The 24,545-nt window shown below is 48.6% G+C and overlaps 1 protein-coding gene across 1 annotated transcript; it reads right to left on the bottom strand.

The window, feature by feature from the left end:
• Nucleotides 1–1,451: 1,451 nt before the first annotated feature.
• Nucleotides 1,452–21,600, bottom strand: DRG2 (developmentally regulated GTP binding protein 2). The gene is given in 15 exon segments (XM_049777021.1): nucleotides 1,452–2,378; nucleotides 2,713–2,766; nucleotides 5,036–5,094; nucleotides 5,664–5,752; nucleotides 6,730–6,806; nucleotides 7,217–7,314; nucleotides 8,058–8,148; nucleotides 8,233–8,305; nucleotides 8,977–9,067; nucleotides 11,746–11,806; nucleotides 12,497–12,586; nucleotides 17,920–17,963; nucleotides 17,966–18,077; nucleotides 21,354–21,355; nucleotides 21,435–21,600. Coding segments are annotated over 15 exon segments (1,092 nt in total). The 5' UTR covers nucleotides 21,499–21,600; the 3' UTR covers nucleotides 1,452–2,291.
• Between the last annotated feature and the right edge of the window lie 2,945 nt (nucleotides 21,601–24,545).

Raw genomic sequence — 24,545 nt, 5'->3', positions numbered from 1 at the left:
ACAAATAACAAAAACAACCAACAAGGCTAGATTTTCTACCAGGCTTAGTGCTGAATACTTTTCCTCTAATATCTCACCATAGTCTGAGCATAGCTAAGGTAAGAATGTGTGGGTCTAGAGAGCTGCAGAAAAGGGCACCTGAAGCACCTGGTTCTATAGGACATGGTGGGCCATAAACAGTGTGAGTCCTCCCAGCTTGCTTCTGGATCCTGCAAAGTAGGATCTTTAGAACAAATGAGTTCAAGATTTCACACAAAAGGAAAAAAATGTGGACACCACTGGATCTTTAAGCACTGGGCTCCTTTGCCTTCACCCCATTCTATAGCTGTTGCTAGGGCAACATTTGGGAATACAGCTCTGCCACACAGGACAGTCTGGAAGGACTGTGAACGCATTGTTGACCTTCATACTGCCTGAACAGGGAATGTGGTCACCCATAAAAGGCCCAGGGAGGGTGAGTGAGAACAGGACAGAGGCCTGGTGGGAGTTGGGAGAGGATTAAGGAAAGCCATTGGGCTGTCTTGGCATCTGACCACTGCCAAGAGGACTGCAGAGCATTGAGCCCACCTTATATATTGAAGAAACTTAAGCCCTGAAGACAGCTCTGAAGTTATGGGCAACAACCCAGCTGTCCTCTGCCTCTCCCTGCAACCTAGGGGCAGGGGCACAGTGATGTTAGTGGCAGACCCCAAGGATCTGGGTTTAGAATCTCCTTACCTGGGTTCTGTGGCCTGCTTCCTATCTGCATACCGCCTAATGGGGGTCCTGTGGCTGGCTCCAGGAGCATGGCTGGCTCAGCAGAGCAGCCCAGTGTTGTAGGGAAAGAGGCCCAGCCCACCACGCTGGCCGCCTGTGGCCCATGCATATTTGATGATGTCTATTATTCCTGTTTTGTCTCTGGAAAGAAGCCTGAGCAGGTGACAGAGGAGTGGGGGACAGCCTGGAGAGCTGGGCAGTGGTCCTGTTCTACATTCCAGGTTGGTCCATAGACCCCACAGGGAGTGCTTCAGACTCCTGCAGCCCAGTACCTGGCAGTCTCAGAGAAAAAGAAGCATTCTTCCCCCAAAGTTAGGTCTCACTAGAAACCTTCCTGCTCAGGAGCTTGTTTGGGGTTCAAATCCCAGCTCAGCACTAACTGGTAGAAGGTGGATGCTGTGCACAGACCTGTGGTTGTGGATAGGAGGTAGCAGAGGCACAGGAAACCTGCTCCCATCTCCCACCTCCTGAGGCTATCCTGTCACTGCAGGGAAGATTGCCCACCCACTGGCAGTCAGGCCTGGCATTGGGAGGTGCCATATATAGTGCCCATGACTGCCCCTGAAAGCCCCCCCTCCCCAGCAGATTTCACTCCAGAAGATCCTACAATCTCCCATATACCCTAGGACTGGGACTGCTCATATTCTTCTCACTCTGATCAAACCTGAAAACTGAGCTCAGCAGATACATACAAATTCTCCTTAGCCTGAACAGGAATTATTTTACCTTTATTTGAGAAAGAACTGAGAGAATGGAGGCTTAGAGAAAAAAAAAAAAAAAACAGAGAGCCAGGGCTGGGAGCAACAGCATAGTAGATAGGGTATTTGCCTTGCATGTGGCTGATCTGGGTTTGATCTTTGGCATCCCTTATAGTCCCTCGAGCCTGCCAGGAGTGATTTCTGAACACAGAGCCAGGAGTAACCCCTGAGCACCACAGGTGTGCTCCAAAAGCCAAAACAACAACAAAAACAAAACCACAGAACACAAGCTTCAAAGTCCTCCATTAAAATATCTGCACAGGGTCTGAGCTGAGTCGAAAGCTGCTGACCTCTGATTTCCACCAGGCCAGTCCTCAGCTTGTATTGGAATGGCCTTTCATCCTGGGAGTCACTTTTTGAGTGCCAGAGAAGCTGGCGAACCTGGGGAACTAAGATGCCCCCACAGAAATATCGGCTACCTCCTGGGAGTCAGGTAAGCCAATGTGCACCCCAGCTCAGCCATGCCTTCGAAGGAGGTTCTGGGAGGCGGGGTGTAGTGGCACAGATTACTTCTTCAGCGAGATGCAGGTTGAGAGCACCAAACTCAGAACCCCCATCTAATTCCTCTGTGGAAATGCTGCCCCAGCCTCCCCATTTCGTCCCTCTGCCCCAACACACTCTTCATAGACCCACTGAAGAAACTTCTGCAAACAGGAGATATTTTTGAGGGCCCTTTCATGAAGCGGGCTTGTATTTTTCTTGTTTGGGCTTGGGTAGCTCCTACTGTGTTCAACTCCACACAGAAAGAAGACAGATGGGGGAGTTTAACAGAAGAGACTACTTCTTGACAATCTGGATGACGTCCTCATGCTCCATAGTGTGAGTCAGACCCACCCGCTGTGGACTGTACTTGGTGCTAGTGCCCTGGGTGAAAAATACAGACAGAAGGATGTATTAGCCACTACAGCCACCAGAGGAAAGGAGGTGTGAGGGTGAGGATGAGAGTCCAAAGGAAACCCAGGAATGGCAACCCACAGGCTTCAGAGAGAAGGACTATTCCGTGCATAGCCATGCATGAAAAACAGAGGTAGGGCCTAGCCCCCTCAAGACACACATTCTACGAGCAGGGTGCATGCACACATGTGTTGGTTCCCACACAGAAGGACAGGATGCTGAAGAGAGGGGCAGACACTTCGCTCTGCCATAGAACCCAGGGACTGTTCTAGATCCAAGCCAGGCCCACCTCGTATAGACTCACCCACACCAAGGCATACTTGAACTGGCTGGCGAGGGAACGGTGGATGCGATGGCACTGGAGGATAAAGGAAAACGAGACAGTAGGGTAAGATTCCATACCAGCCTGTAACACATACTCCCCAGCATGGGCATGTGCACTGCAGGGCACATGCTTGGCTACACACAGCCTAGCAAATGTTCTCATGCTCTACTTTTAAGTGTGCCTCAGTCAGGAAAATAACCGGAAAGGTCCTTGATCCAGCTGTTAACTGTCCTCTGTCGATCTGCCCAAACCATAGCCCTGACAGAAACCCCTTCAACTGCTTCAAGCTGGAGTCTTCTGCTCAAAGTCTCACCTCCTGCACATCATGGCTCCCAGCCCCACCCCATGATAGGCACATGAATAGGCACTCCTGGATTTTTAGGAGCAGAAGACTTTGGAGGGGTGGCTGGCTCTTCCAGAGAATGTGGACTTCAGGCTGCCTCATGATGGCTGGGTGAGGTGCAGGTGATTGGGGGAGAGAAAAAGACACCTTTCCAGGCTGTGCTTGGGAATGAAGTAGAGAAACCATTGGAATTAGATACATGTTCCTACCTTAGTTGCCCCTTCTAATTATCAGCTGGGCTGGTGTGAAACGGACAGCCCAGGTCAAACTTGCAAGATCATTTCTCTGGAGAAGAGAGCTCAGTAGACTGGAGTGCCTGCTTTGCAGGAGTCCAGACAGTAACCAAAGAGCTACCAGAGCTACCAGGAACGACTCCTGGGCACTACACTGGGAACAGCTTGAACATGACAGTGTGGTCCAAAACACACAAAAAGACAATTTTCAAGTGTAACTGAAGGCAAGGCTGACCAGATCTAAGGTTGAAAAAGGAGCCATGAAGCAGGAGCTGTCACCAGTGACAAGGACAGATGTACAGATACCCACCCAATCTATCCCAACATTCAATATTTGCTAGAACTGAATGAAATCTAATGTCCCCAAAGCCAGATCTGGTATGGATAGGGACTTTACATTTCAATTTGCCCAAAAATAACAAAACCTATGGGGCAAAGTCAACAGAGCAGAATCCCAGTGGCAGGTATTCTCTTAGCATCCATGCATACAGCATTACTTGGTTATGTTTAGGCCCCTGAAACAGATGAGGTATGTATGCTCCACTGTGTCATAGGCCTCTCCATATCCCACTGACATTAAAGTTAGGCAGTACAAAGAGGAGCCATTTACCCTGCAGCTCATTCTGTGGCTCTGTCTGTACTTGTGTCTCCATGAGAGGAGGCTTTCATGAAACAGCGAGAGAGCATATTGTTGGGGCAGGGGAAGACTGCTGCTCCTCAGAGGCCACCCAACCTGTCACTCCTAAAGGCCCCGTCAAGTTCTCTGATATGATAGCCCATGATCCCTGCAGGCCAGACTGTTGGTTCTCACTGGATAAAGCAGAACCTGGGTTGACCCCTGCTGAAGAAGTTGAGGCACAAGATTAGTTTATAATAAATGGGGAGCTACGGTAGAATCTCAGTTTAGCTACCAACATTTAAGACATCTGGGAGCAGGTGCCCTGGGAGAAAGGCATCTGTGGGTCACCCAGTTGGGAAGGAGGGAATCCCTGAAGACGAAGTCCAGGCCCTGGAATAAGACCCTCGGAGTCCCTCTTGACTCTGCTGGACTCTCCTTCTCCTGTGGTTCTAGCACATACTGCCTCTGACCCACCAAGTCCCACATGACAATAGCCAGCAACCCCTCACTCTGGCTCCTGCCTCTGAGCCTTTGCACCTACAGTTCCTAGAACACCTTCTCCTGCTTGCTCCTGTTCTGCTGGCAAGCTCCTTTTGGGGAGGGGGGAACTGAAGCACAATATACATGTATTGGGTATCGGAAGCATGGAGAACCAACCCTGGGCTGGGGGTGTCAGGATATGAGAGCAGAAAAGGGCAGGTCACACTGTAGGCACAATGGGAGCCTGAGCAGGCCGTAGGCATTAATAACAAGGGAGATGACAATTTTGAACCCTACCAGCATGAGAAAATGGGACTGGACCTGGAACATCACATCCTCACATGTCTCAGAAGCCACTGGACATTGTGACCACTACTTGGTGGACACTTGCCCAGGGCCAGGCAGCACCCTAGTACCTCACATGGCCAACTGCCAGGGGATAGGAGTAGCATCCATCTCTGACAGGGAAGGAATGGAGGCTCCACATGTAGATGGAAAGGGTTTGAGAGGCAACCTAAGGCATCCAGTTCTAGGATCTGTAACCTCAGAGACAGCGAAGGCCAGAGACTTTTAGGCTGCACTCCCACCGCCCATCCAGCGAGGTCTGAGTAAGCCTCAATTACTCACCACATGCTCCACAGAGGCCCCTTTCCGGAGGATGATGGCATCTGTGAAGTCTGGCCTCTCTGTGTAGGGAGAGATGGGGTAATGGGGGCAGAGCAGCCAAGCATGGTCAGAGTCCCATATTCCCTGTGTGTTCCTATGAGGGGACTGAGGCACTCTGGCCTGCCTTGACATCATGCTTCCTTGGCTATGTGCCACTCTTGCTACCCATCCCGCACTATGTTCTAAAACTTCCACCTTAATGAAGGAGCAACCAAAGTAAAACCTAAGTCTGGGATTCCAACTGTCACCTTGAGAACCCCAAGTAAGGTAAGTCAAGTGGGACATTTGGATTTTACTGGCAAGTTGTGACAGCTGGGAGTCTTCAAGTCAGACTGCCACATTGTCTCCTCTGCTGACAAGATCAAGTGTCTCTGAACTCTAGGAAAGCCTCTATCTCACTGCGCTCTCCCACCCACACCCACAGCTTCCCAGGTCACTTTCTAGATCGATCTTCCTAAACTTCGCTCTCTTGGCTGGGTTGGAGGGTAGTGCAAACTCTAAGATGGAAGAAAAGCTCAGGAGAGGAAAGATAAGCTGTTTCAGGTGGTGGGCCCTGGGCCCTGAAGCAGTTTCTTAGGCCCCAACTCACGTCCTCTCTTCTTGGTATAGATGCAGGTCAGGGCCAAATACTCCCAAAGCATTTCAAGCAAGTAGTCCAGGTTCAGCTTCATGCCACAGCTGCAAAGGGGAGATGGTCAGTTGGGGAGCCCCTGGGCCCAGGGCTGGGGCCCTATTATCTCTCTGGGGTAGAGGAGAGTCTCCCTCCAGCCAGACAAAGGCACCCAGGTCAGTGTGGCCCAATTGATGTCCTGTGAGAACCACGTCTGCAGCTTCCTTAGCAGGCTAGCACCTCTAGTTGTCTATTTTGATGAAGAGCTTTCCCTTTCTCCTGGGTCACAGCTGTGCTTTTTTGGGGTGCACAAGGTTCCAAACACGATGGAAGCCCCTCCTATAAGAATGCAGGGCCAGTTGATGTGGATTTCCCCTCAAGTACCAACTGGATCAGTGCTGTCGGTGGACATGCAGGGCATTCTGACTTCGAGAGCTGCCATAAGACAGGGTGGCAAACTCTTCCACTCTAAGAATGGGATAATGAACTTAGTGGGCACTGCTCTGCTGCTGCCTACAGCCACTGGCACTAGCCAGAAATTCTTGCACTTAAACCTGGGGCCCCTCCCCATCACTGGCATAGTCAACCCAACCTGGGCTCTGAGCATCTTGCTCCAGCTAAAACACAAGCACAGGGAATACACAAATCTGTGCCCACCTAAAAGCAGAACCCACGGGCTGGTGAACAAGTCATGGGAACCAGAGCAGGCCGCAGAGTCTAAGGAGACTGGGAACCTATCCTCAGTAGATGTTTTCTAGAGAGTGTCAGGAGAGTCAGTGGACACTTTGGGGTCTACTGGGGGACGTGATAAACTATGAAGCTAGGGATCCATAACCATTCCTGATCATTTACCACAATGATGAAATCCTGTTTTCTTCACCAGCCCCCAACCCTGTCCCTGTTCTGCCCATGCTGGTTCAGGGGAGATGAGGCCAAAGTGGCAGGAGTTCAGAAGGTATCCTCCATCCTGGGCCTGACTCCAAAGCTGGCAGACCTGGCTGAAGGTCGCATGGACAATGGACACCAGAGCAGCACAAAACCTTACCTGATGACAACACTGTTGGGTTTACGAGCCAGGCGGTCCACTTCTTCCATGGAAATTTGGTCAATTTTGTTGTAAACCTAAAATTGAAACTGAAGGTGGGTGTTGGGAAAGATTAAGAACAAAAAAGTAAAGGGAAAGACCCAGTTCTCCCCACTCCTCCAACAGCCTTGCTACAGCCAGTCAAGACACTAAGGTGGGAGGCTGGTTGCTGATGCAATCAGTACTTCCCATCCCCCACACTGCCTTAAGGAAAAAAATAGACCAAAGGGCCTAGAGCTGCCAACACCCCCAGGAGGCTTGAACCCCAGCACCAAGCTAGAAATGTCTGCCAAGATTCAAACTGACACTGGAGGAAAGGGTGAGTGGGGCTGATGATTCCAGGTTCTTTTCTTCACAGAAGCATGCCTTCTGCTTGGTTCTATCCATGGAAGGCCTCTCCTTGCCTCCCATAACATATGGGCATGGGAGTAGGGTTAGGTCCACTTACATACAAGCAGGGCATGTACACCCGGTTGCCCACGATAACATCGATGAACTCATCTGGGGAGCAATCTTCTCGGAAGAGCACTTCTGCATTGAAGATCTCTGGGGACTTGAATTAAGGGTAACCTGTGTCTCAGCAGATCTTTAGGGCTCTTACAGGAGGCTCTGAAATGCCAGGAAAGGGACTGCGGAATTTACCTATTTGTGAGTTTTATTTTGTATTTTACAAGATTTTAAAGCCTACTAATTTCCCACACCACTCAACCCTCCGAGCACCTGCATAGGAACCACAATATATGAATATATCCATCCATGGTCCAGAGCAATAGTTGGGTGCCTGCCTTGCACGAGGCATTCTGGATTGGATCCCAGCAACCCAACTGGTCCCCTGCCAAGAGTAAATCCTGAGTGCAGAGCCAGAAGTCAGCCCTGAATACAGTTGAATGTGGCAAAAACCCAAAACTTATCCATCTCAATCTTTAGTTCAGCAGTAAAACTGAACTTGCCAGAACCTCCAAGTGCCTCAGAGGGTTCCAGAGTTGACTATAAAAGCACTGCTGAACCCTGTCTCCTCACTAAACTCAGCTGCAACAGTCCCCCCAACAGAACTTCAGTGGTGTCTTCATAAGCCACAAAGGGCATGTCCCCCCACCATCTCCTCTGCCTGCCACAGGGAACTGGCTATTACAAAGCTCAGTCAAGCAAGGAGCCAGGAAGCATTCCTGAGACAGCCGCCTAGGGCCAGGGAGCTGGGAGCCAGAGACACAAAAAGTACCTGGATACAGTTCCTTGCATCCCCAGGGATCCTGTCCTGAGGGAGCTGCCTGCTCTTTCTGGAAGGATACTATACTCATGCAAGATCAGCTGCACCAGCTTTTCTGAGCACTGAGTCAGTGTGACGGTGGAGTTAAAGGAGATGCCACCTCCTTTCTTGGGCTGGAGGAAAGAGGAAGGAAGATCTCTGTTGGCCAACAAGAAAACAACTGCCTGTGTGACTGTCCACAGGTACAAGGACCTCACCTTAAAGTAGATGTTGGGTTTGTGCTTGTTGAGGCGAATGCCAACTGACTCCAGCTCCTTCTCCAACAGAGACCTAGAAAGTTTCCATAAGCCTTCACTGATGCCTGATGTTGCCAAGTTACATGGAAAGAACCTACCATCCAGGACCCAGATTCCCCAATTCCTACAGATCCCTGGAATGTCCCTCCCCAATAACATAGGGTGGCAGGATTGAGGGAAAAGGGGCAGGACCTTGAGGGATGAAAGTTCATGCAAGGGACAGAGCCAGTGGAGAAAGACCTAGAACCCCAGGCCTCTGGGGAGCCGGAGCCAGATCCAGGCCACATGAGTCCTGGAAAACGTGAGTTGCTGGGATGTTTCTTTTTTTTTTTCTTTTTTTTTTTTGGTTTTTGGGCCACACCCGGTGGTGCTCAGGGGTTACTCCTGACTGTCTGCTCAGAAATACCTTTGGTCCTGGATCGGCTGCTTGCAAGGCAAACGCCGCTGTGCTATCTCTCCGGGCCCGCTGGGATGTTTCTTGCCCTCAAACAACTTTACTGGACATGTGCCTGTAATGGATGTTCTGGGCCATTTGTGTCGAGTTGAGTCTGTGATGGTCCTTGCCATTATTCCCACACTCAAGTGCCTATTGGGCACTAAGAGGCACAGCAGCTATTACCATATGTGTTAGTGCCATGACTTGAGATCACCCCCAACACATGGGCCAGCTCTTGCCAAAGCTGCCACCCCACCACCACCACGCACCTCTGCACCTCTCCCTTGGTGGCATCCAGCATCATAATGACAACATCAGCTGTGCGCGCCACAGCAATCACCTGCCGGCCACGGCCTTTGCCTGGATAGGAGGAAAGTGACATGACAAGGTCCCTATCATCAGCCCACAATACCCCAGAATTCTGCCTACCCACTGTGGCTTTTGTCAGGGGCTACCCTGTGGTTAGGATTTTCTTTCCTTTTTGGCCACACCCAGTGGTGCTCAGGGGTTATTCCTGTCTCTGTGCTTAGAAATCATTCCTGGCACTCATGGGATCATCTGCTGAAGATGGAACCAAGGTCGACTGCATACAAGGCAAATGCCCTACTGCTATGCTATCACTCCGGCCATCTTTTTTTTTTTTTTTGGTTTTTGGGTCACACCCGGCAGTGCTCAGGGTTTTTTCCTGGCTTCGTGCTCAGAAATTGCTCCTGGCAGGCACGGGGGACCATATGGGACGCCGGGATTCGAACCAATGACCTTCTGCATGAAAGGTAAACGCCTTACCTCCATGCTATCTCTCCGGCCCCGGCCCTCTTTTCTTTTCCTTTCTTCATTTTCTTTCTGTTCTTGGACCATACCCAGCAGTACTTAGGTGTTACTCCTGATTCTGCACTCAGAAATTACTCCTGGTAGGCTTGGGGAACCATATAGGATGCTGAGGATTGAACCCGGTTTGGCTGAGTACAAGGCAAATGCCCTATCAGCTGTGCTACTGCTCCAGCCCCTTTCTTCCTTCCTTCCTTTTTTCCCCATTCTCTCCCTCCTTCCTTCTTTCTCTCTCTACCCCACTGTATCTCTCTCCCTTCTGTCCTTTCCTTTTCTGTGTTTTTTGGGAGATGCTCAGGGGTTACTCCTGGCTCTGCACTCAGAAATTGCTCCAGGCAGTCTCGGGGGACCATATGGGATGCTGGGGATCAAACCAGAGTCAGCTGCATGCAAGGCAAACTTCCTACTTGCTGTGCTATTACTCTGGCCCCCTTCCTTTTTTTTTTTTTTTTTTTTTTTTTTTTAATTACTCCTGGTGTGCTCGGGACACCATATGAGGTACAGGGATTGAATGTGGGTCAGTCACATGCAAGGCAAATGCCCTTCCTACTATATTATGATTGTGGTCTTTGGGCTGGTATTTTCTCTAGCACTCTTCTCTAACCCATTCACTGATCTCCAGATTTGTTGGAAAAGGAATGTGGTTTCCCTGCAGGAAGAATGAATCCTCTCACCCCATCACCACCATTTCCTTACCTGCCCCTCAAATTGTTCTCTAGGAATTGGAATGATCAGATAGTAGATAGGGCACTTGTTTTGCACATGGCCCACCTGGGTTCAAACCCTAGCACCACATATGTTCATCCAAAGGGAGCATGTTACAGGGATGTGAATTTACAGAAGGAGGTACTTTAGAATCTGCCACATAGTAGCAGACCAGAGAAGTTTAGCACTATGTCACATCCCAGAAGTTGGGTAGCAAAGCTGCAGAATGAGAAACCAGGTGGTGTGAGTGTGTTCCTCTTCCTCTTCCTCTGCTAATCAGACCTGGAGAAGATCGCTGGCCAGGGCTTCCTCACAGGATCAGCCGATCTCTAAGTTCCCAAATTGCTGGCTGGACAGCAAGTTCCTGGGAGTCTAACTTAACTCACATCCTAGCTCAAGCTATCAGGGATCAGAATGATAGGGCACAGAAAAATAGGCAAGGGGGGGAGGGGAGAGTGATAGCATAGCAGAAGCCGACCTGGAATGGACCTAGGTTTGAACGAACCTATGGTTCCTCGAGGCTGCCAGGAGTAATTTCTGGGATCAAAGCCAGGTGTGGCCCAAAAACTCAAAAAAAAAAAAAAAAAAAGAAAAAGAAAAACAGATAGAAGGGGAAGGGAAACCCTCCCTCTCCGACAGAGGCAGGATGGGACTATGAAATGGGGATATGCCCCCCTCTCCCCTTTACTCTTCTAACCATACTCCCAAATCTGTTGAGTAATTTGAAACTTTTTTCCTTTTTTTTTTTTTTTGTGCCATACCCAGTGATGTTTAGGGCTTACTCCTGGCCTCCTGGCTCTCCATTAGGGATCACTCTTGGTGGAGCCTGAGGGAGCATTTGCGATGCTGGAGATCAAACTCGGGTTGGTTGCATACAAGGCAAATGCCCTCCCTAAGCCGTATTATCACTCTGGCCCTTCTTTGTTTTAGGGGGCCACACCCAGCAGTGTTCAGGTCTTATTCCTGGCAGAGCGTGGGGGACCATAGGGATGCAGGGATTAAATCCAGGTTGGCTATGTGCAAGGCAAGCACTTGCCATAGTACTCTTCTCTAGCCTCCTGCTAAGACATTGAGGTATGGGTCAACAAAGAATCGGCCCTTGGCAAATGCTAGACCATGTAGCTATGTGCTACAACCTGAAAACCCAGGTTGGTGCTCATCTCACTACATACAATAACAAAGGCAGGGCCTCTCTGGAAGTGTGGGCTGTTCTGACAGCTCATGTACTGGAGTAAAATGGGAGCTCAAGTCTGCCAGGTCAGCCTTGGGCAGATCAGCTCCCTCTCTTAGTGCCCTTGACTTAGGGAGGGGATAGGGCATCTCCCAGGGCCCTAAGAAGCCAGAGACCCTGAGGCCAGAGCAATGAGTTTGGAAGGGGTTTTGAAGTCCCCATACACATCCAACAGCAGCATCCAGTTCCCAGAGTGAGGCCAAACCTTACAGGGGTCTGGGGTGGGTGGGGGTCCTGGGGCAAAACTCTAGCATGTCCCCTTTCTATCTCGTACCTTGTGCTGCTCCTTCAATGATTCCAGGAAGGTCCAGAAGCTGGATGTTGGCACCTTTATACTGAGATGAAGAAGGAAAGAAAGTTAAGCAGGTGGGAGTCCCCCCCCCCAGGAGGGTTTCAGGACCCAGTGTGCCAATAGTGCCCTGCAGTTGAGGGTATGGGACACCTGAGATGGCCTCTAGGGCTGAATCTAAGCCATGCTACTCGCTGCAAGCAGAAGAAGCATGTGGGGTTGGACTCCTGAGTAAAAACAAGCCTACTGAAAGGCTGAAATGATAGTATAGCAAGGCAAGGTGCTTCCTTGACTTGTATGTGGCCCACCTGCATTTGCTCTCCAGCACCCCAAAATGGGCCACTGGTCCTGCCAGGAGTGATCCCTGAGCACAGAGCTAGGAGTAAGCCATGGCTTACTTTTGGTGTGGCCCCAAACAAAAGGTACATTGCTGAAGAGAAAAGCTCTGCTTCACTGTGGGAGCCTCCAGATTCTAGAACTCGAACTACAGGACCCCAAAGCTTCATGGGGAATGAAAATCAAGATAAACAGAGTGAGTGACTCAAACTGGGGTGGAATGGGGATGCAGAGCATAGAAGGACAGCAGACACTGGCCTGATTCCTGGAACCTCTTGGGATCCCAAAACCCCAGGTTTTTCGGTAATTCTGGAGCCCAAACCTCCACATACCCACATACCCACAAAGACACAACAACACAGCACCCCTCCCCACTAAGATCTTGGTGAATCCAAGTTACCTCAATGACCCCGGGGATACATGTCAGGGTGGTGAACTCGTAGGATGCAGCTTCACTGGCTGTGGAGGTCATGAGACTCAGGAAGGTGGACTAGGAGAGAAAGATCACTGCAGTGAGGGGTCCTGTCCTGCTTCCTCAGAGGCTATAGGCAGCAGGGAAACCCCTTCATCCTCTAGGGGTGATTCAGGAAGGTGTGAAGAGAAAAACAGCTGGTAAAGTCACCTTGGTTCAGTGAGAGGAATGTGGTTCTGTTGTATCTGAGTGTCTGGGTGAACTCATAGTCAGACTTTCTAAGCAGTTTGCCCTTCCCTGAGCCCTTTAAATGCTCCAACTCTCCTGGGCACCAGAGAATAAGTGACCCTCCCTAGACAAAGCAAGCTTGGGGGAGATCTCACTGTGAAGAGTGGAAAGACATCTGAGGGAAGGAGTGGGGAGGATCTGAGTATGCACTGTGGGGATGGGTTGGTAGGGAATAGGGGACCTATACTCTTGCCCCTGTGGGAGACCCTGGGCAAGAAACTTCATCATATAAGGTAAAACCAAGAGATAAAAATTCTGAAACACAGCGGCGTTTGCCTTGCAAGCAGCCGATCCAGGACCAAAGGTGCTTGGTTCGAAACCCGGTGTCCCATATGGTCCCCCGTGCCTGCCAGGAGCTGTTTCTGAGCAGACAGCCAGGAGTAACTCCTGAGCACCGCCGGGTGTGACCCCAAAAAAAAAAAAAAATTCTGAAACAGCCCTTTTCAAACTTCATAAAGTATCAGAGCAGATGGACTAGAAGGGGAGATTCTTGCTTAACTGTTATTGTCACATGCTATATTGATTCAGCAGCACTGGGGCTGAACCCAGGGTTTCACACATGCAAAGCCAGTGCTTAACAATTGAGTATATCCTTGATCTATAAATGATTATTTAGGGATATTATTGGGTACAGACCCTTCCACAGCCAGTAGTGCTCAGGTTTTACACCTGATCTGGTACTCAGTTAACTCTAGGCAATTCTTAGGGGATCTTGTGGTGCCAAGGTTAGAAGCCAGGCATCCTCATTGCAAAGCAGTGGTCCTCAAACTACAGCCCATGGGCTGCATATTGTATTTGTTTCCCATTTTGTTTCTTCACTTCAAATAAGATATATGCAGTGTGCATGGGAATCTTTTTCATAGTTTTTGTTTTTACTATAGTCCGGCCCTCCAACGGTCTGAGGGACAGTGAACTGGCCCCTGTTTAAAAAGTTTAAGGATCGGGGCCGGAGAGATAGCATGGAGGTAAGGCGTTTGCCTTTCATGCAGGAGGTCATCGGTTCGAATCCCGGGCGTCCCATATGGTCCCCCGTGCCTGCCAGGAGCAATTTCTGAGCCTGGAGCCAGGAATAACCCCTGAGCACTGCCGGGTGTGACCCAAAAACCACAAAAAAAAAAAAAAAAAAAAAAAAAAGTTTAAGGACCACTGTTGCAAAGTCTGGGTACCAGTTGCACACAATAATAATTTTTAAAGCACTTTATTGAGGTAAAAATATTTACAATATAGGGGCCCGGGCGGTGGCGCTAAAGGTAAGGTGCCTGCCTTACCTGCGCTAGCCTAGGACGGACCAGCGGTTCGATCCCCCGGCGTCCCATATGGTCCCCCCAAGCCAGGAGCGACTTCTGAGCACATAGCCAGGAGTAACCCTGAGCGTCACCGGGTTGTGGCCCAAAAAAACCAAAAAAAAAAAAAAAAAAAAAAATATTTACAATATACAAATACTTTTTTGGGGGATCACACCTGGCAGCGCTCAGGGGTTATTCCTGGCTCTTCACTCAGAAATCGCCCTGGCAGGCACAGGGGACCATATGGAATGCCGGGATTGGAACCACCATCCTTCTGCATGAAAGGCAAACGCCTTACCTCCATACTATCTCTCCGGCCCCAATATACAGTTTGTCAATTCTATACTCATTTGTCACCTGGTCCCTATGTCTCAGGGCTCTGAGGGATTTAAGGAAGACAATCAGACACAGCATACTAAATTCTAAGCAGAACCCAAGCGGCCAAGCAGAGGCAGCATGGAAAGGGGAACCCCTTGCTCTATCCCAGCCTGAAAGGCCCTAGACTCTCTAACAAAGCAGAATGGCTGAGTACACTTTACTCCCCTATCCTCAATATCAAAATTCCAGAATGGGGGAGCCATCCCCTATTCCTTCGGGACCACTTGGAAATATGAGGACAGAGTACCTCAGGTATGGGCAAAGAGGGTGACCTATGGAGACAAGGAACAACGGCTGCTCAGAAAAACCTGAAGGACAGTTCCAACCCGACTAGTCTCCAAGAGGCCCAGCCCCACAGGAAAGAGCCTAGCCAAGATTACCAATAGGACCCAGAGGGCCAGGGCTAAAAAGTACTTTACTTTGAAAGAAAAGGCTAAAACCAATAAACCCACCTTTTTTTTTTGTTTCTGAGCCACACCCAGCAGTGTTCAAAGGTTACTCCTGGCTCTGCACACAGGAGGATGCTGGGTATAGAACCCAGTTGGCCACCGAGCAAGACAGAAGGCCTACTCACTGTACTATCGCTCCAGCCCCTCAATATCTTTGTAACTTTAATCTACCACAACTTTCCCATCTTGGTTTCAACAATTACTAAAATGTAATTAGTGTAGTGAGCCTACACTAATAAATTACTGAGAGGAAAAGGCAAGCAGTATGCTGCAAATCATATGAATTCAGCATTCATGACAATTAAAAAGCACTTGCATGCCCTTAGGAAGGATCGCTGATGATTTTGAAGCAGAACCTTTGTCCCAGCGAAATATAGCTCTAGCATAACAATACAAGTTACACTGCAGGGCCAGGTGCAGATGCCAAAAATATTTGTAGCTATCTCCAGACGGAGTCAGTTTGTACTTCTCTGGAGATAACTGGGTGGGGCTACAACTGGATTTAAGGTCCCACAAGCTCCATGTATACCTTTAGGATTGCCTTTCCTCCAGAAGAGCAGCTTCTACTGTGGCAAAGACATTGTGTCCCAAGAAAGTTCGCAAACAGCACTGAGGTTGCACAGAGCCTGGGACAGCCAAGCTAACCCCTGAAGGCACAATTAGAACTAATTGGGGCTGGCTGACAAGATTGACATGGGATTCTAGACGACGGCTGTAAGAGATGTAGTCGCTGGGCCAGAGAGAGCTCAAGCTCAAAGGGGTGGAGTGATGCCTTTCATGTAGGGGGTTATGGGGTTTCAATCCCCAGAATTAACATGGAAAACCCTGAGCACTGAAATAAATTCAAAAACAAAACAAAAAAACAGATGAGGTAACTAATCTGCATACATGACAAAGGTTCACAGTGAGGTGAAAATGGTACAATGCAGGGTAATATTCATTCTCACCGTATGCACATATGCATAGGGAAGGAATAAGAGGGGCAGAACCAGTGCAAGCCATCCGATCCATTATAGCAGCAGAGGGAAAACAGTCCTATAGCAAGTACCTAAGAATTGGCATCTTGTAGAGCAGGAGGAGGGGGTTGGAAGACAGAGGAAGTGGAGGGAAACTAGGGTCATTGGTGGCTGGAAATGTGCACTGGCAAAGGGGTGGGTGTGCTGGACATTTTATGACTTAAACTCAATCATGAACAACTTTGTAATTATGTATCTCATGATGATTCAATTAAATTTTTTTTGTTTGTTTTTTTGTTTTTGGGCACACCCAGCGGTGCTCAGGGGTTACTCCTGGCTGTCTGCTCAGAAATAGCTCCTGGCAGGCACGGTGGGACCAGATGGGACACCGGGATTCGAGACCAAGCACCTTTGGTCCTGGATCGGCTGCTTGCAAGGCATACGCCGCTGTGCTATCTCTCCGGGCCCAATTAAAAAAATTTTTGTTTGTTTGTTTTTGGGTCACACCCGGCATTGCTCAGGGGTTACTCCTGGCTGTCTGCTCAGAAATAGCTCCTGGCAGGCACGGGGGGACCATATGGGACACCGGGATTCCGAACCAACCACCTTTGGTCCCTGATCGGCCGTTTGCAAGGCAAACGCTGTGCTATCTCTCCGGGCCCTAAAAATTTTTTTTAAAAATTTTAAAAACCTGGCATTTATCACCTTATTCTGTTTTTTGTTTTTGTTTTTGTTTTGTTTTTTTTTGGGGGGGCCCACACCTGGCGGCACTCAGGGGTTACTCCTGGCTCTCTGCTCAGAAATCGCTCCTGGCAGGCACAGGGGACCATATGGATGCCGGGATTCGAACCACCTTTGGTCCTGGGTCGGCCACTTGCAAGGCAAACACCCTACTGACTGTGCTATCTCATCCAGCTCCTATCACCTTATTCTGTGTGTGGCCAGAATAATGGGTTTAATATAGATTTCTTTAGCAGAATTGATTTAAAAACTGCTCTACCTGGATGGATAGGATGCAGGAGCACGTGGGAGTTTGCCCTGTATGAGGCTGGCCCAGGTTTAATCCCATATAATTGGTCCCCCATGCTCCGCCAGAAGTGAGCCCTGAGTGAAGAGTCAGTAGTAACCCTTGAGCACTGCTGGGTGTGGCCCAAAAAAACAAACAAGTAAAACAGGGGGTGGGGAGTGCAGGTAGGATAGAGAAGGGACCACTATAACAATAATAGTCCAAAATGATTATTCTAAACTTGAACTGAGTGCTTAAAGGAGAGAAGTTTCTGCCATAGAGGCAGATTAGAAGTGGGGAGTAGGAAAAGGGGATGGGGACAGGAAAGAAATTAAGGAAATTGGTGGCAAGAAATGAACACTAGTGAAGGAATGGGAATTGGAACATTGTATGACTGAAACTCTATCATCAACAACTTTTAACTCTATATCTCAAAGTGATTCAATCAAGAAATATTTTTTAAATATTTCCTTGAGCATAAGACCAGAGTGATAGTACAGCAGGTAGGGTGCCTGCCTACCTAGGTTGGATCCCTGCACCCTATATGGTGCCCTGATCCCCACCAGGCATGAGTGCAAGCCAGAAGCTCAAAGCCTGAACATCACCGGTGGTATTTCAAAACCAATACCAGAACCAAAACTTCCTTATGTGAAAATGGTGACAAGTAGAAAAGGTAAAGAAGCCCTACTCTGGTGCAGGCTCCTCAGGACCTCTGATCTACACCCCCCCCCATGCACCCCACAGCACTGGCCCACCACAGACGTAACTGTCCTGGCTTACTGTCCTTTCCACCTAGGGTACAGAAGTTCTGTGTAGGCAGGGGCAGAAGAGTCTGGCAGTGTCTGTAAACCAGTACTTCAGAAATGCAGAGTATATCTGAGAAAGAAAAAAGAACATCTCTATGTCAGGATGAAGGGTTCAGCTCTGCTGACCAAGAGAGATAGAACCATTCCAGGACTGAGGATCATGAGAAAGGCCCCAGTACAGCAGTGCTGAAAGGACGAGAGCCAGCTGCCTTCTCTGTGGCCCCATACCCACCATGACTGACCTTACCCACAGAGGGAAATCCAATCAGTGCCACTCGAGCATCCCAGATTTCATGACATCGAAACCCTCTCCTTTGGACGAGGCTGATTTGGATGGTTCCAAGAGCTGAGCTCGATATTTTGCAAGTTTAGCTTTCAGCAGGCCAGGTGATATCCGTGGCTAATGATAGAAGCAAAAAACAGAAGGTAAACAACAGGTTCTGCAGTCAGGTTAGGGGTTTCCCCCAGAGCCACAGTGCTAGGTCAGAAATCCAGAACCACATAGCAACAAGAACCACACAGCCACCCCCTTCTGCCTAAATAAAGGTGTTACAGTCTTCACTGTTAAATCAGTGGTGGACTGAGAATCAGAGCCCCAGGTAACCCGAGTCCCTAGCACTGCTCCAACTTATCTTCTATCACTCTCCCTTTTACTGGCTCTATTTCAGCTCCAGTAGCTTTCTTTGTTTCTTCAAAACTTCTGACTTTCATTCTTAACTCGGGATCTTTGCATTCCGCTGCACTCTCCATTCCAATGCTACCATCTCAGGGCTATACAAGTACATTTGAGGAGCATCTTATATATCAATCTAGAGTCCTTACAGAGGTTAAAAGCCTATTTGGGGGGAGGTAGAGAGCACAATGGGTAAGATGCTTGCTTTGTACACAGGATCACTCGGGTTTCATCTCTGGAATCTCATCTAGCCTTCCAAGACCCCTAAAAGTGTAATACTGCACAGCCAGGAGTTATTAAGAGCACCAACATGTGTGGCTCAAAACCTGCCCCTCCAAAGGAACCTATGTTGATTGTGGATCCCCATTTCTATTACTGAACCTTTTATTTAGAAAAAAAATTTTTCTTTGAGGTTTTTGGGCCACACCTGTTGATGCTTGGGGCTACTCCTAATTCTGAACTCAGGATAATCCCTGGTAGGCTTGGGGAACCATACTGTATGCTGGGGATAGAAATCAAGTCCACTGCAAGGGCAAGTGCCTTATCCATTATACTAGCATTCCTGGCTCCTGAAAAAATAAAATATGTTCATCAATTTCTTACTGCAAAACTGAGATATTAATAGCAACAAGAACTACACTGATTCCAGTGAGACTTAAAGACTGAGATAGAGGCTGGAGCGATAGCACAGTGGTAAGGCGTTTGCCCTGCAAGCGGCCAACACAGGACGGAAGCATCCCATATAGTCCCCCGAGCCTGCCGAGGGGCGACTTCTGACCCAAAAACCTAAATATATAAAAAAAAAAAAAAAAGAGGGAGAGAGAGAGAGAGAGAAAAGACTGAGGACTGATATGTGTTCAGCACATGGATTCAAGGCTTAGAGAGACAGCACAAAGGGCTGGAGTAGATGATTTGCATGTGAGAGGCCCCAGTTCAATCCCTGGCACCCTTTGGGCCCCTGAGTACTGCTAAGAGTGACCCCCACAGCACTAAATTGGGAGAAGCCCTTGAGCACCAATAGATATCGTTCCCAAGTCAAAACATAAAAAGAATAAGGTAGGTCAGTACAGCAAGGTCCACAGTTCTTCCTGTTATTCCAGCTCCAGATTCAGAGCATCTTTGAAGGAAAGGACCAAGTCTTAAGCACCCTCACATCTGTCTTTTACCCTGCCAAACTGGTGGTCATCTTTGATCTCTTCTAAACCTCCCTGATATACACCCATAAGTCCTGTAGTTTATATTTCACAGGGAAGCCAGAGTGAACATCTAGAACAGAAATTGATGATTAAAAAGATAGCTTTATGGGCTGAGTACATGGAGAAAGCTGGGTTTTCCCCCACAAAGCCTGGTCTCCCAAACACTATGGACTCTTGGGCAGAGCTGATTATAAACCAAAACCTAAAACATGTAAATGAAAAAAGAATAAGAATAAAGCAGGTGCTAAAGAAATAGTATAGTGGGTAGGGTGTTTGCCTTGCATGTGGCCAACATGGATTTGATCCCCCTACCCCAAATGATCCCGAGCCTGCCAGGAGGAATCCCTGAGTAGTCAAAAGTAAGCCCTTCGTGCCACTAATTATGGTCCAACCCTGCCCCCCCTCAATGATAAAAAAATCAGACCATTTCTCTTTCCTGCTTAATACCTTCACTAATTCCTACAGCTCTCAGAACAAAATGAACAGTTTCTCACAGTCTACAAAAGGCTACATAACTGGTCCTCATCTCTCCATCACTGACTACGATCCCAGACTTTTGTTTTGAACATGCCAAATTTGTTCCTGCCTACAAGTTTTTGTTCTAGCTGCCAGGAATAGTCTTTTCCAGAATTCCACATGGCTGGTTCCTTCTTATATAGGTCTCAAAATGATCAATTCCGATCATTCCACCTTAGTAGGTCTAACTTGACTGACACTTCCGCTCTGTTATACTGGTTTGTCTCTGGCAATATGCTGGCTAAAACTATCTCACTTAGTGACTAAGTTAGACTGTGTTGTGTCAATTCTCCCAGAGCAGGAATGTGCCTGCTATACCCACTGATTTACATGAAGTGCCTAGCACAAAGTAGGACTCAATAAAGATTTATAGAATGAATGAAGTATAGACTCCCATATGCTCAACCTTCTACATGTCTAAATGGAGTCAAAGAGGATCACACACTGAGACCAATGAACCTAACATTTCTTTTTTCCTGCTTCTGCAACCCCAGAGGACTGGTCAGTTACTGAACATCCCTCACCCTAGCCAGTTAAGACATTCCTTGAGACAGGGCCTCCCTCTGATCAAGACTGTTCTCAGTACCCTACCAACATACCATGCTCACAATAATCTCTCCTGCTTGTGTCTCTGCCTTAGCAGCCTTCCTTTCCTGGAATACCCTCCCCTTGAGTCCCACCTCCTCCTGGAAGCCTTTGGGGTGTCACCATTCTCTTTTCCTCTGAATCAGATTCAGCCTTACCATCTGAAATCATTATGAGCTGCTTTTTCAGGGTTTACTTTATTGAGGGCTTGCCATGTGTCACATGCTTTGCAAACACTACCTAACTTTAACACAGCTGTGTGCTGAGGCGGGCAGATGGCTATCCCTGTTGCAGATGGGACACTGAAGCTCAAAGAGTCTTCCAAGATTTCTCAGTAGTAGTTAGGTGGAGGAGAAGGGATTCAGACCTGGGCTCACCAGACTAGTCTTGAGTAACTCCACTCTACTGAGAAGCATCTGTCTGCTTTAAGACTCCAGCCCTGTGAGCAACCCTTCTAGACTTCTAGCCCAGGAGACAGGGACTGGGTCCCCAGTGGGGACCACTAGGCCACCCAGGTTCAAATTCTCTCTGGGTCCGATCACAGCTAATACTATGTCTCTACTAATCACCTGGTCGGGCAGGGAAATGGGATCTCCGAAGAGTCAGAGTGTGATCAGAGGTGGACCCGCATCCTGCCTGGTCCTGCCTGGGACACACTTGGGAGCCTGGCCCAGCTCCAGGGTCTCGGAGCCCGCCTCGGCTCTACCGCTGGAGACGTCACCCCCATTTTACAGGCAGGAAAACTGAGGCGGGCGGGAAGAAAGGCCCCGCTGGCCCAGGCCCTCACCCTTGTTCTTCTGCGTGCGAGCGATCTCCTTCTCGATCTCGGAGATCTTCTCAAGGATCCCCATGGCGGCGGCTGAGCTGGGCGCACACAGAGGGCGGCAGGGCCGTGAACTCCAGGCTAGCCGCGCCGGCACAACACGAACCGCCCGGAAGCCGACGGCGAATACGGTCCGCGCGCGCCCGGCGCTCCGGGTTTCCGAGTCCGGGTGGGTCACGTCGCGTGGCGAGCCGATGGTATTGGTTCCGGCCTCTGCCGGAAAGCCGGGGGAGTGGGCGGGGCGGTACTGGGACGGGAGGGGCGGGGCCAGGAGTGGAGGGGCGGGGCCATATGATATTGATCAAATCTTACTTCCAGATACTGTATTTTTATTTTTATTTATTGGGGCCGGAGCGTTTTTTTTTTTTTTTTTTTTTTTGTTCGGGTCAAACCCGGCAGCGCTCAGGAGTTACTCCTGGCTCTGTGCTCAGAAATCGCTCCTGGCAGGCTCGGGGAACCATCTGGGATACCGGGATTTGAACCACTGTCTTTCTGCATGCAAGGCAAACGCCCTACCTCCATGCTATCTTTCCGGCCCCCAGAGACTGTATTTTAGCTTTTGCATAAAAGGCAATGCCGACTGTAGAAAGTGGCTTGGGCTTTTGAAAATGATCAATGACTCACGTGTGTGTGTAGGAAGACTGTTTACATTTTAAAAATGTTAAATATAATGTACACATCTTGCCTGGATAATGTTTGAAGTTTTTTTTTAAAGTATAGAAAAACATTTTTGGGCCTGAAGGCATTTGCCTTGCACAATCCGGGTTGGAGGCCTAGAGTCCCACAGTCCCACATCATCTTGGAGCACAGCCATGGGCGATTCTTGAGCACAGAACCAAGCCCTAAGCAATGCAGATAAAGGGGGAAAAATTGGTTTTTGGTTTTTGGGCCACACCCGGTGACGCTCAGGGGTTATTCCTGGCTATGTGCTCAGAAATCGCTCCTGGTTTGGGAGCTCAGGGGTTACTCCTGGCTATGTGCTCAGAAATCGCTCCTGGTTTGGGAGATCATATGAGACGCCGGGGGATCGAACCGTGGTCCATCCTAGGCTAGCACAGGCAAGGCAAACGCCTTACCACTTGCCCCAACTGGAAAATCTGACTTTGGATAGGATGTTAGATGTCATGTATTTATAGCAAATAACTAGGGAAGATTATGTAGAAGAATATCTATCTTTAGCATATGCACAGTATCATTTACGACGGGCTATCTTCATAAGCCCAGGCCGCCATAGCAATATACACTGGTTGGCCGACATAGCAGAATTTAACTTTCTCATAATCCTGGAGGCTGACAGAACAAGATCAGGGTGCCAGTATGGTTGATGCTGGTGAGAGCCCGCTTCCGGTTAGCATATAGCCACCTTCTCCCTGGACCTTGAGGACTTCCCCTAGGGCGGGGGAGGAGGGAGAAGGAGAAAGAGAAGGGGAGACTGGAGTATGAAGATTGACTAGAGAAGAAGAGAGCACTCTCTAGGGCAATGATCCTCAAACTACGGCCCGCGGGCTACATATTGTATTTATTCCCATTTTGTTTCTTCACTTCTAAATAAGGTATATGCAGTGTGCATAGAAATTTGTTCATGGGGCCGGGCGGTGGCGCTAGAGGTAAGGTGCCTGCCTTGCCTGCGCTAGCCTTGGACGGACCGTGGTTCGATCCCCCGGTGTCCCATATGGTCCCCCAAGCCAGGAGCAACTTCTGAGCGCATAGCCAGGAGTAACCCCTGAGCGTTACCGGGTGTGGCCCAAAAACCAAAAAAAAAAAAAAAAAGAAATTTGTTCATAATTTTTGTTTTTACTATAATCTGGCCCTCCAACAGTCTGAAGGACAGTGAACTGGCCCCCCTGTTTAAAAAGTTTGAGGACCCCTGGTAGGGTTTCTTCCTTTTTCAGTTATTTTAAATTGCTTTTCATTAGTTAATATTATAGAGGGGACAGAGCAGTGGCGCAAGCGGTAAGGCGTCTGCCTTGCATGCACTAGCCTAGGATGGACCACATTTCGATCCCCCTGCGTCCCATATGGTCCTCCCAGCCAGGAGCGATTTCTGAGCGTATAGCTGGGAATAACCTCTGAGTGTCACCAGGTGTGGCCCCAAAACCAATATATATAAATATATATTATATATTATTATAGAATTTCAAGGGTTTAACTTCATACCTCTGTTTGTGTGTAATATTCACCTCTACCACCACCAATGCCATCCTATTACTAAAAAGATCCTTTAGAGAAAAGGATGGGAATGGCGGGGGTGGGGGCACCAGAACAATGGTTAAAGAAAGGGAACACTCTAGGGCCTGGAGAGATAGCACAGCGGTGTTTGCCTTGCAAGCAGCCAATCCAGGACCAAAAGTAGTTGGTTCAAGTCCCATATGGTCCCCCGTGCCTGCCAGGAGCTATTTCTGAGCAGACAGCCAGGAGTAACCCCTGAGCACCGCCGAGTGTGGCCCAAAACACCAAAAAAAGAAGAACGAAAGAAAGAAAGAAAGAAAATAAAGAAAGAAAGAAAGAAAGAAGAAAGAAAGAAAGAAAGAAAGAAAGAAAAAAGAAAGAAAGAAAGAAGAAAGAAAGAAAGAAAGAAAGAAAGAAAGAAAGAAAGAAAGAAAGAAAGAAAGAAAAAAGAAAGAAAAAGAAAGAAAGAAAGAAAGAAGAAGAAGAAAGAAAGAAAGAAGAGAACACTCTAGAGGAGTGTAGTGCTACACTGTGTTATGCATGAAACCCTACCTTAACAGTGTCCTAAGCCAAAAATTCTAATATTTATGTATTACGATTATACATTTATAATAAAAGAAATCTATTCTGTGGTCCCAACAATCAATTTAAAAGTCTATGACAAATAGGGGCTCTGATGAGCAGTTTATAAATACTTTTTTTTTTTGACGGTGCTCAGGGGTTACTCCTGGCCCTGTGCTCAGAAATCGCTCCTGGTAGGCTTGGGGGACCCTATGAGATGCCGGGATTCGAACCACCATCTGTTCTGGGTCGGCTGCGTGCAAGGCAAACACCCTAACGCTGTGCTGGCTCTCCGGCCCATATGAATACTTTAGATTCGAAAGTCACTCGGAAAGTCGAGTTCAT

The sequence above is a fragment of the Suncus etruscus genome, chromosome 7, assembly GCF_024139225.1.
Source record: "Suncus etruscus isolate mSunEtr1 chromosome 7, mSunEtr1.pri.cur, whole genome shotgun sequence".
Taxonomy (NCBI): domain Eukaryota; kingdom Metazoa; phylum Chordata; class Mammalia; order Eulipotyphla; family Soricidae; genus Suncus; species Suncus etruscus.
The sequence above is the reverse complement of the archived record's forward strand: the minus strand, read 5'-3'. Positions and strand labels throughout refer to the sequence as shown.